We start from the raw sequence: 12,503 nt of genomic DNA on the forward strand, positions 1-12,503 counted from the left end.
CTATGAGAATATTTATAGAATCTCTTTAAATTATTTGGCATTCTCTGTGTGGGAATACCACTACGCCAAGGTATCGTGCAGTTATGCTAAGAGCTGCTGTTCATAAGAACAGGATAAAATTCCCACGTCCTAGAACAGAGCAGGACAATCCATTATCCAAAGGGCAGCAGAAATCCATATCAAAGCAAACAGGGAGGCTACCAAAGCGCTTGTTCCTTCTGAAAGCAAGGGCAAAACTCACACTCTGGCACTGTTAGCAGAGCATGTCAGGCTCAGAAGTTGAAGTGAGACTAAAATCAGAGCTCTCAGATGCACAAATGTAGTCAGTCAGATGCGCAACTGAGCTGCTGCAATTCAACAAGTTAGGGCGAACAAGGGGAACCCTAACACAGTAATAATGCTGCATAATAACCTCAGCAGAAGAGGTTTTACCCCCTTGTTTGCCATCAACTTGGAGCACATACAGAAGCAGTGCCCCTTGATCAGCCTGGGCTTAGTAACTTCTAAACTGCTGTTAAATGGATTATGTCTGAGTTTGGCAGGTTGAGAGAAGCGCCCTCCCTCATCTTAGACTTTCATGGACCTCTAACTTGCCCTAGAACAGATTTAAAAAAAAATAAAATAAAAAAAAAATAATAAAAAAGAACTATTTGTTTCCATCCCACAGTGACTCAAATCCAAGCAATTTCTTTTCTGCTCTTTCCATTTGGACTCTAAGAGTTGAAATTTCAGCCTGTAGCAGCCTGACTTCGGACATTCTCAGGGGGCTGTGTTACAGAACTGCATATATATTTTACAAAGCCCTGTGCAGACTTTTTTTGGAGTGCATTTTTCCAAATTTCCAGAACGCCTACATACTGACATGTATGTGGAAAGCAGGCATCTCTCGGAAAAATACAAGGGGCCGGATTATAACTCAAGATATCTGACTACTGCATCCTGCTTCATAAAAGCAACCCCTCCCTTGGGGAACTTGAAGCTGTGTGATGTGAGAGGAAGTGGAAGGGAGAGAAGGGGTGAGTCAAACAGATGGAAGGAAGAAAACCACCCAGAAGACTTGCCTCTTTTCTGGTAGTTAGGGCTTTTTTAGAGTGGTCCATTTTTGTACCGCGAGCAGTTCTTCTTGGGAAAAGTGAACAGCCTGCCCACGCTCGCACCTCCTGCCCACGCTCGTGGCAACGTCCTGTGGAGGTCAACTTCTCTCGACCAGGGGTGAAGCATTAGGATTCTGGTTTCAGGTTCAACCCCACATCACGAACCTGCTGGCGCTTGCTCAGCTTCTTTACTTCTTGTGCTGCACCTCTCACAAAGCTGAGACAATAGAGAACTTGTGGTTTAAGCTGAACTCATTTCCTGTGTTTGTTACGAGCTGACTCCTCCTGTCTCTTCCTTCTCTGTAATCCGGCGTTGCTCGGCTCTCCAGAGGATGTTGATGTTCGTGGTAGGTCCCGAGCAGGCCGAGGGATGTGGCAGAGCTTGAGCCTTTCCAGCTGGTCAAGGGTACAGACCCTAAAGCTGTGTTTGGCTCCTTGAGAAGCCTTCAACATTTTGTGCTGCCTTGTAGAAGGCCATGAAAGAAAAATTGGAATTGCTGCTTGGAAAGCAGGGCAATTGTGTTACCCATGCAAATCAGAGCGAGGGAAACATGCTTGGTAAATCCATGCAGAGAAACCACACAATCCCAAAACAACCCACCGAGGGACTAGTCAAACTACAGATTCAGCTCTATTTAATCCCCCACCCTCCTGATTTCCCTGAAGCCCTCATCTGTAGGAAGCAGCCTCACAATTCCGAGAAGCAAATTCGCATGCAAATATAAGCAAAGGACCAGTCCTAACGCAAGAGATGGAGAGACYGGTCTTTGCTCTCCTTGAAAGAGGATGCAGCCGAGCGATAACCAGGTTCTGCTGCCGTTGCAAGTGTTTGCTACTCCACGGTGCTGCTGYGTCTTCCTGAAAATAATTGCACAATGCAGAGCTTGTGATTAGGGAGGACTGGATTCGGCCACCCCAGCAGCCTGCCTCRGCCTGAGATTCTTGCTCGTGCCGTGCAATGTGCAGCGCAGAATGCTGGTGCCACATGGGCGAGAAAACACAAAGCACAAGAGTCAAGTAAGCATCAAAGCTGGAGGCAGAGGAGGGAGAGCAGCCTCTAGATCCTCAGCACCTTCAGTGCTCCTAATCTAAGGGATCGCACTGCAGAAAAGAGAGCAGGCCCAGCATGGCAAAAAGCCATTGCATCAGATGTGTCTGGTCCCTTGCTCGCCCTCTGCTCCGCTCTTTCACAAAGCAGTTTGTTTTTCTCTTGCGTTCACACACATCCCTGTGGCTCCACATAGCTTCTTGTGATCGCTCTCTCATCTGGAGAGCTGGACAGGTGAAGTTGCTTGGTCCYGTCCCAGGAACTGTGCTCCCTCCTATTGCTGAATCCACCAGGTAACGCTGAGATGATGCTCAACCGCCAGAGCTTCTGCTTCCCTCAGTGATGCTGCAGAATCACTGGGAGCCCCAAACCACGTTATAATCGACAGCTCAGCGCTCCACTTGGACTGCAAGGTGAATGCTCTGTGCATTGGCAGCTCCTAAGCACTGCAAGTTCATATGTTGTCTCCTCGAAATGTCGTGGGTACTATGCTTGGCTATGAATTTCTGCCTTGTACATATTCACTCCAAAAGCTCTGAGTTCAATAATAACAAAATGTTCAAGGAGGATGAAACTATTTCATGCTGTTGAAGGCTAGCCAAACATATAACTTCTGTTTTTATGAAAAAAAAAAAAAGAAAAATCATTCTTGTATCAAAGCCAATCCTCGATGAATGCCTAAATAAAACCAATGAGCAAGACAACAGCCCAGCAGACTGACCTAAAGCATCAAATATTTTGGTCCATATCTAATTACTACGTCCCGTGCCAGTGTTCTGGGGGTTTAAGGCATTATAAGGAGACAAAGCAGAGCAGCCATTACTGTTCCTTGTTATTCAAATGAAAACATGGGGCTGCCTTGTAAATAACATCTTGATCTGCCTTGGCATGCTGCTGAACTGCATTTAATGGCTTTTTATCTTGTCTCATTTATGTTCAAAGTCCCTGCTAGTTCTTATCTTTATTATGCGTGAACGTGAGCCAAAGTTCATCCTGCCCCATCTCTTAAAAAAAAAATCCCTCAAGAAGAAAAAAAGATGAAGATGTAGAACGTCCTGGGCTGCTTTCAAAGAAATTAAAACCAGGGGGAAACCTGCATAGAAGAGGTCAGGGGAGGACTCCAGCAATCTGTATTCTTGAGTATGGGCTGAGAGGGCAGCAGACAGGCTCAGGAAGGAGAGCAGGCACAAAGAAGGGACTATTTGCTGGAGTCCAGTTCCTCTCTTCAGGCAAGGGTAGTTCCAGACACTGTTCTCCTGTGGGGCAGCCCTTCTYACTTGCAGGTGGCTCCTCTTGCTGCCAGCTGTGACCTGCTTCTCTCTTCTTCCTTGCCAGACATTCCTCCTAATGGGTGCTCTGGGCTGACCACCATCTCCTGACCACCATCTCCTCCCTAAGGGCCTGTGCCCAGGCAGGAAGGAGGTGCCACTGTCCATCAGYAGGGAGATTCGGGGCTGTCACGGAGCCCAGATTAGAGCCACAACGTGCCCAGAGYGTCGAAGAGTAAAGCACCAGCACAGCTTTGCTCAGTGAAACACACTCTTTTCTGAACTCCTTTGGCCACACTCGGGGATGTAAAAGAAACCACAAGTTTTGCCACATGCAGGTTGTGGATGTCTGATTTGTTATTGATACTTGTCTGAAATATCATTTTTTAGCCCTTTTCCTCTGCGTGTGGTCAGCAAAACAAGTAACTATTAAATTTCAGCAGTTACAGCTCCAAACCATCCCAGGACATTACTTTTGAATAGGGAAGACCCACATCCTCCTCCCTCCATCTCTAATAGATCGCTCTGTGTTGGCTTGCTTTGGCCCATCCCTTTTTCATGTTTATACCTTCCTGATATTACACCCCAGACCTGGCTGTGGCATCTTGCAAGTGCAGTCCCTTCATGTCAAGAACTTCTCACTGCTTTCCACATTCTCCCTGTATGTCACTCCTTAAGTGACATGCACAACCCAAAGCACTTGATTTTCACTGCAGAGGTTGCCATGACATGTATTACACATTGAAAATATTTTTTTTAAATAATCACTTAATGCTTTAGCCTTTGTTTCTCTTTTGTTTTGTACAAGCTGAAATGCTGCACTTCCCAGGACTGCAAAATACTGTCTCTAGCCTTTACAATGGCTAAAATCTAACAGCTAAACATTAATCAAGATGCCTGGGGAAGAGTAAAAGGACAGGGAAAATTCCAGGATACTTTCCTGACACATCTTTGCAGCTTCCACCAATATGTTGTTCAGCAACTTCCCAAAGGGGAAGCATATCTGGTTTTTAATAACCCTCAAGTGGCATTTCCRCCAAGACCTATGATTTTTCTAAACTCAGGTAAGTCTTCAGCACTTGCGAGGCAAAGTGCAATGGTGTGACAGGCAGAACAGCAACTTCTTTTGCTTGTGATCTGGAAAATACCACATGATGAGTACTCTCCCACTGAGCAAAGGCTTTGCATTCCCCTCCTCTATTCAAGCCTGGATTTTACAGCACTCCACCATATTCCTCCACAGTCTCCTCATGATCTCGTGTTTCATTAGCAATGGTCAGCTCAAGAGCCGGTTGTTACAGCAGGTTACGATTGTGTTTGCTTTGTGTGCATCGCTTGATGCTTATCTGTACTGAATTTTATCTCCTATGTCATCATCCAGTCAGTCTGCAGCACAGTCTGTCTGCAAACCAGCCCTCACTTTATTACCCCAAATATCTCAGGACCACTGGCAAACTTTGTCATGCCACTAGTCACCCCTTTGGCAGGACATGCATAGATATATTACCTGTCACAGGCCCAAGCACAGATCTTTCTGGATCTGTGAGTGAAGAGTGTGAGTGGATCTAAGAGTGAACTGTTTCACTCTTACCTACCTTTTTTACTCATCCACTTACCTACCTTTTTCTTTCTTTTTCCTTTTCTCAACCAGTATTTTTTTTCCATACAAAGATCTCCATTCCTATTCTCTTCTGTAAATGCCCTTGATTACGACACAGGCTGCTTTCAATTTGATGGAAAAGGTTTTAATTTGTTCTTTAGGCAGCAGTTGTTCTCACACAACAAGATGCCAGTTTGTCTTTTGATAAGGAAGGTGGTCACCCCAAACTGTACTGTGAATTACTGTCAGAAAACAGGATTTAGTTTCATGGCCAGAGCAATTCCTTGCTTGTGAGTAGGGCTCATTACAGAAAGATGCCAATTCCCTATGTCGAGGGGCAGCTCTGACACTGCATTTGTGCAAGCATTTTTCATGACAGTTCACACTGGAAGTCTTCCTTAACTAATTACTAAAATATAGGGCTTTTTTCTTAAAAAAGCTACATGAGATTTGTACAAGTCTTGACATCTGCTAATCCTTTCCAGTCCATCTCACTACGTTCTTTTGAAAGAGGAGTCTCATAGGGCTCTGAATAGATATTTTGACAGTTTTACCAGGAAAACAGCTCTACTTCTTACGCAAAGAGGCTGCTCAGGACTCTCAGTATATATTGCAAAATCTTCCTCTTTTACATTAGACTAAGAAGCAACTATGTTGTTATACAGAGCCATTATTTTTACTCATTTTCTCTTTTCCTTTTACAAATCCAGCTTTACCTCACTTTTCTACTTGCCTTTGTCACACATGAAAAGTTAAAATAACGGGATAAAGTCACAGCATGAACAGCTTTGGTCCAGAAAGCTTAAATTACAACTGAACCCAAAGATCAAAGCCATAATCACGTAGTACCCTTCAGTCTCTCACCCTGCAAGCAGACAAATTTACTTGAAAGTAAACGAAAAAATTGCAACACGACTTTTTTTTTTTTTTTTTTTTTTTTGAAACTACAGATTCTTCCCTTTAAGGAGGAGCAAGAAACACTTGGGGTTTGAATCTTGCTGTAACGAGAGGTTTCGAGCGGCCTTGAGCCAACCCGGGTGTCTCTGCACAAGGGAGAAGCCCCAGTGACTCAGTGCAGACATCACGAGTCTCCAGCAGAACTTCCCATGCAGTTTTATTCTTGGCATGGCCTTTACATTCAGCCCCACGTCTGGCAGGGGAGAGAACCCCACTGCTGTACACAGTAGAAAAGCTCTGCTGTTTTCCCAGCTTTCTAACATATCCTTTCCAACAATAACCCCAGAATCTGGAAGTGTCTTCTTCAGGGTATGCTGAGGAGCCCTGGGGAAGCTGCCATAACTTATGCCAAAGCTCTGGGYGGACTTGCTCTTGTGCAGAAACAAAATCTGTCACTTACCTTGGGGATTTTGGCAAACTTCCCTGCTCGAGTATCTCGGATGCTGGTTATATCCAAAATTTCCATTTCCTACAACAGAATAAGGACAAGGAAGATGAAGGCACTGGAAGAAGGAAAGACAAGATCCTTACAGAGTCTCTTTAAACTCTCAGCCAGAGTTCTCTACTGGAGAAGAGCTTTTCCACCAGGAACAACATAGGGAAACAGTAGCTGCCAACACAATAAGCTGGCAGACTGGACAGTGTAGAGGCTGCACTGGTCTGCTAACTCCCCCTTATATTAGGATTAGCAGGATTAGGCATGTGGGATGAGTCACAGTTCTCACCTAGGCACAAAACAGGTCCCGGTTTCCCTGAATTTTCACTGGCAGCACCCGGGCTTCTCTAGCCCCAGCACAGCAGCACTATTTGGACTGTTTGGTTGTGGGAGAGGCTCAAGGATCCAGGCAGAAACAGAGCATAACCAGCAATTWGCTTACAATGGCAAGGAGGGAATAAGGACACCACCCCACCTGTACCTTCACTTCAGAGCAGACCACAAAGTGGCAGAATGAGGATGCTAAAGCAGGGCTGAGCAAATAAAAGCAGGAAAGCAAACAGTGTCCTCTGAAAATGGATTCATTGAAATGAATGAAAATGGCCTTCAGATTGCCCAGGCAGAGCACAAAACGTTCRTCAGCAGTGCAGAGGGAAGGCCCAGCCTGGTATGGGCCATTTGTCCATCCTACTCCAGTCCATTTGGTTCAACTCATGGGAATATGCAGTGCAGAAAAAGCACGCACCAACAGCAGAGCAGAAGCTGCTATCACTAATGTTCCAAGTCCTTTTGTCCCTACATACTGAACACGAAGCAACTGAGCTGGAAGACAGGCAGTACCATCTCCACCTGGGTCATTCCCAGCAGACTAACACCTAATCTGTTCTGAAGTTATTCCCATAGTGGAATATCCCACAGCCTCCCCGAGGCAGCTCACTCTGCAGCCTCACTGTCCTCCCCATTGGCTACTTGTAGTGTTTATTTTGTCCATTTTTTCAGTATCCAACCTGAACTTCCTTCCTGTCTTACTAATTTGCCTGCTCACCATGGACCTGGAGAATAAATCATACCTGCTAAGAGAATTCTCCAAGAGCACAACAACAACAAAATGTGCATACTTTATCTTCTAGCTATATTCCCATCTGCTTGTCAAGTGTGATGAAAGTGATACTTCTAATCTCACTTCTTTCTGAATTCCTACGCAAAAGTAGTCTGGTCTTTCTGCCCATCTCTCTCTACTCTTCCGCTTTCCCATGTTCATCCTTCTCTTTTTGTCCTCTTCTCCCTCTACCTCCTCTCCTCYTCTCCCTGTATCCCCTCTCTCTGTTCAGCAGATCCTTGAAAGGATCTTGGAAGGGAACACGATTCACAAAGACAGCTGCAAGGAGAGCCTGTCTTCCAGAGGGATGTGACAGTCCCCACCTTCACAGCACTGTGCCCTCAGAGGCATGAGCTTCCAAGGAAGCAAAGCTCACCATAAAGCCATCCTGGCCAGGGTGCTGGGCAGGCCTGCAGCCTGTGCCTCTTTATCTGCCATGCCTCTTCGGCATGTAGGTCACGAGGAGGAAACAGAGCTGAACCACAGCTCTGCTCTGGAAAGCAGAAGCAAGCCCAGCCTTCCACCTTCAACCAGCCAGCCTCCTCCACCCCTCACTGCTCCTCAGAAGGGAGGAACTCCATTTTCTTTCCTAAATTTCTTTCCTCTCACTTTCCTCCAGCACCAAGGGAACCAGCATCCTGTGCTCTACCTTGATAGCACGCGCACGCAGTGCCCTGGCCTTAGAGGAGCACAATTCACTCTCCATACCTGATGGGCTCTCTGCATCACTCCATTAGTTTTTTTTCCAATCTCTAAAGCACCAACAGGCCCATGAATTATAGCACAAACTGCACATTAGGCACAGGTTAGCTGAAGCTGCACACATCCAGCTGTATGTTTTGCAGTTGGGTTTCTTTCTAACTTCACTGCTACACACTTTAGGCGACAATTTAGGACAATCCGTTAGCTTGTTGAGTTGCAGTGAAATCGGTGCTAGTCCTCCTCATCAAGTCCTCTGAAGCACATTTAAGGAACTTCACAAATACAAGGCCACCTGCCTTACAAGCACAGTAGAGATCGTGTTCTTCTGGATGTTTGTAGCTTGATGTCCTGCTCTTTTCTGGAAATCCAAAGACCGCCCTGCCATTGAATAAGCACTCGTCTCCCAGATGTTTGTGGGGAGGTCTCCTGCTAAGCGGAATGAGAGTAGCAGTTTGCTCCTCCAAATGCAGTATTCAAGGCAGTCTGGTGTGTTAATTCTTAACAAACTTGAAATGACAATTCAGAAACGCAGCAGTGAAATCTCAGCACTTACCTTATTCTGGTAGGTCCAGTATAAGTAGAAGCCCTTTGGATCTACCCGAAGGATCACAGGAGAAGCACTTGCTGTTTCCTAATATTGAAAAAAAAAATGAGACAGAAAGAAGGCTAATAGCTTATGTGACTTGGAGAATTCATCATGAGAYGAAAGGTTCCCAGATCAAATGTAGAGGTTGAGGGAGGAGATGATCCCCAAGGAGATGATTCTTGACCTCCAAGGGCTAGCTCTACCTGGACTGCAAAAGAAACCCATGCAAGCAGCTCCTGTTTTAACACCCACACTGTAGGCACCAAGCTGGATGGAATAATTCACAAGCACATGCAACACACGGGGGTTACTCCAGATCAGAAGCAAGGCCATGCACTGCAAAGGAAACACATGTTGTTCCTGTGCGGTTGTGTACCTCACCAGTGAATTACTAGGGCTGCTTCTGCAATTTCCAGCTAAAGGCAATTCCAGCTGCCTTTTCAGGACAATATCCACTCTCATCTCACACAGGAGTCCATGCTAAGAAATGACTTAGTGTGAGCAATTTGGAGACAAACACAGGGAGTGCCCAGGACCTCAGCTTGGGCCCAACCTCATTTCATCAAGATGACTCCTGAGGGGATTAACATCTGCCACCATCACACATGTGCTCAGGAGGCCTCTTGGCCATTGCTAGGAGGCCTATTACTGCGGGATGAAATATCAAAGCACTGAGCTGAAACCCCTAAGGTGTAASTATATTCCCAAGAGTGTAACTATATTCCCCCAAACTTCTATTTCCAGATACAATTTGCTTCACAGACAGGGACCACCACAGTGAGCCCTCCAAGCCATAATATGCCCCATGTTCTTTTTTCCCTTCCTGCTCTCTGCCTGCTGCTGTCCTAGGGGCAATGCTGGTGTGCGCAGCATCAGGCCTGTGTCCTCAGAGCTCCCAGCTGCCTCCCTGAACTCATGGCCACGAGCCATGAGGAGCAAAACAGGCGCTGCACCAGCAGCGAGCGTTGTGCCATGCTTCTAGATAACCTTATCTCCCACCAAGCAGAGGTTTCTTTTTAAAGTTGAGGCAGCAATAATGTCCCTTGACCAGGGAAGCAGCTGGCTGTGGGGTACATACAGGCAGACCCTCACACCACCAGAAACTCCTGGCAGCAAAGGTGATGGCAAGTTCAGACCCAGGACAGTCTGGCAGCCTAACAGTCCTCTGCTCACACCGTAGAGCTCAACTTTAGGACAGAAAACCAGTGTGAAACCCAGTCRTGTGGGTCTGGAATTGTGTGCCAGGCCAGTGCATAATCTGCAACGGACAGAAAACATGGTCACTTGTGTTTAGAGGGTTAAGAGTCAGCATGGAGCCAAAATCATGTGTGCCTCACTTAAGAGGTCAGCTACTATGTTTCACTACCTGAGGTTTTGGAAGGGTTCCCGAGCTAGTTCTTGAACTAAACTATCTGCTGTGTATTAGGAGCTAACTTCACATCAGGATGGCAGCCCCAGCTGCTAATGGATGCTAAACAAGACACAGCAAAGCGTTGGTTCATGCTGCAAAGCCTCACAAGCCAACTCAGTAGAAGAAGTCAGAGTAGTCCAGGCTATCAGGGATCCTATTGCACTATCCACTAGAGAAGACACTACAAATGCTGCACCAGATGTAGGCACTGAAACAAAATCAAAAGAGAGATGTGCATCTTTGCTTGAAAAACTGTTGCATGCAGCAGAAGCTTCAGTCTGGCTCCAAGAGAGTGACTTAAAGAGTCAGACTGATCTACCTTCATTCCTTTGCCTGAACCACTTGTGGAAAGATTCCAAACCCATTATCAGCGGCATGACCGGGTCACTTAAAGCGAGTTCCCAGGCTCCATGACCTCCAAGGAGCTGCTTTTACCCTTCCCCTCTGCTAGTGATCCTGCTGCCTGTAGCTCTTGCCGTTTCCTTCTGTCATAAGCGCGAAGCAGGAAAGTATGAGGAGATGGAGCAATGTGATCATAACATCCCCCTCCTGAAGGTTTATTGTGGGAGGCCAAGTTGGTAAACAACTTGGTAAGTAGGAGCAGCCTTTTCAGGAACGGTTACGCATCTGTAAGCACTAGGCAAAAATCCACCCAGGACATGAGCTGCCTAATTCCCACAATTTCAACATCAAGTAAACACTYGGTGGGTGCAGAAAGTTCAATTTGATTCACTGTGAGTTTCAAGGGAAATTCCCAGTAGCTCCAGATGAAGTACTTGAAGAAACAAGCTTGGGGGTTTGGGGAAAGCGGTCCCCCAAGCCTGAAGCATAGAAAGCCAGCAGCAACCTGAAGGGGTGCATTTTTCCATGAACCCTGCTGGCCTCATCTTCCTRTTCTTCTCAGAAGTGTAATTTCTGCCTAGTGACCGTCATTCATCAGCATTCCTCCTYTCTGTTAGCAGGACCTTGTATAACCTCTCTTCTCAGTGCTGCTCCCCTTTATGCCTCGCCCAAGTGAACTCCCTCCTCTGTGTGCGCAGCTTTGGATCTTAAAACCCCACAGCTCTACAGTCAAGAAAATAAATTCAACACTAACTCCCCCCCCACACACACACATTGCTGTCGGAGGCTCCTTCTAATGAGTCTCATTTGCCAAGACCACATCAAACCCAAATCCTGTGAGCAATGACAACAGGAGCTGCCCCCTGCTTTACAGAGCTTCACGGTCCTCACCCGAGGTGAGACGGGCAGGTTCCCTTGCCCAGGTGAGCGGGCATTGGCAAAAATCCTCTTTTGCCTTCTTAGAAAGTGTTTACTAAATTGAAGTGGAGATTTCCCAAATTAATTCTTTATCTTCTCCTGTTCCAAACTTTCTTCCCCAAATTGGGTGTTTTGAAGATACAAGAGCGGGAGGACGTGGCTCAGCCTCTGCTCACTCCAGAAAAAGGGCCCCAAGAGGAAGCCACTTGGGAGCCCTGCTTCCTGCCCAGACATGGCGGATTCATGGAGAAGCTCCCTGGAGAGTCAGCCTCACCTCCCACCCTGCCAGCAGGCACGTCCAAACGCAGCGGGCGCTTCTCTCACAAGGAGAGATGGGACTCCCTGTGCTGCTTGCTGTCCTCAGGGCTGGCTCGCAGACACAGGGCCCGGGGTCCTTCACCAGAAAACCTACAAACTGCACTGAGACCCAGCAGCAGATTCGTGTATTTCCTTCCAACAGCCCCAGCAAAGAGAGGCACAGAAATGACACATACCCTGCCTCGTTTTTAACCCTCATCCCGCCTGCTCCTCTCAGCTCTCCCTCCAAACGGAACAGTCCAGCCAAAACCTCAGTACTCACGTCATCCCACTTGATGAATCGCTCCCCCTTGGACAGATACTCCTTCACCTCCGGGGGCTGAAGGATTGGGCTGAGCATCGACATTGTGCTCTGCAGCCGTGTTCTTCGCCTACCAGCAGCAGSAACAGTGGGCGCCCGCTTGGCTCCTCCTCGGCCCCCTCTTCTCTATCTCTGCCTCTCACATGGCAGGGCTCTCTGCCATCGCAGCTGTTGGCATCAGAACACAGCCAGGCTCGTGTCCCAATTTAGGAGGGGCAGGGACCGGTAGGCGAGGACGGCCAAATCTGCATTGTAAATCAACGGCTCGCCAAGCGAGCAGGAGAAGCTGAGCCCAAGGTCACGGAGAGGGAAGCGTGTGATGGGCTGCCCGGCCGCACACACCGCCTCTCCAGGAGGGACCAGCTCCTTAGGGTTGCGCTGGTGAAGCGCACGGTCCCAGCACTTCCGCCCGCGAACTTCCTT

General features: G+C 47.2%; 1 protein-coding gene across 1 annotated transcript in view; it reads right to left on the reverse strand.

The window, feature by feature from the left end:
* PLCB2 (phospholipase C beta 2) overlaps positions 1 to 12,147 on the reverse strand; it is a 36,970-nt gene extending 24,823 nt beyond the window's left edge. The window contains exons 1-3 of the mRNA XM_026044850.1: positions 12,042 to 12,147; positions 8,758 to 8,835; positions 6,368 to 6,436 (exon numbers count right to left, since the gene is read on the reverse strand). Of these exons, the coding sequence (XP_025900635.1) occupies positions 6,368 to 6,436; positions 8,758 to 8,835; positions 12,042 to 12,125 (231 nt within the window). The 5' untranslated portion in view covers positions 12,126 to 12,147. The remainder of the gene's footprint in view (positions 1 to 6,367; positions 6,437 to 8,757; positions 8,836 to 12,041) is intronic.
* Between the last annotated feature and the right edge of the window lie 356 nt (positions 12,148 to 12,503).

Source organism: Nothoprocta perdicaria, unplaced genomic scaffold (genome assembly GCF_003342845.1).
Source record: "Nothoprocta perdicaria isolate Ctin4 unplaced genomic scaffold, notPer1 scaffold_389, whole genome shotgun sequence".
NCBI classification, from domain to species: domain Eukaryota; kingdom Metazoa; phylum Chordata; class Aves; order Tinamiformes; family Tinamidae; genus Nothoprocta; species Nothoprocta perdicaria.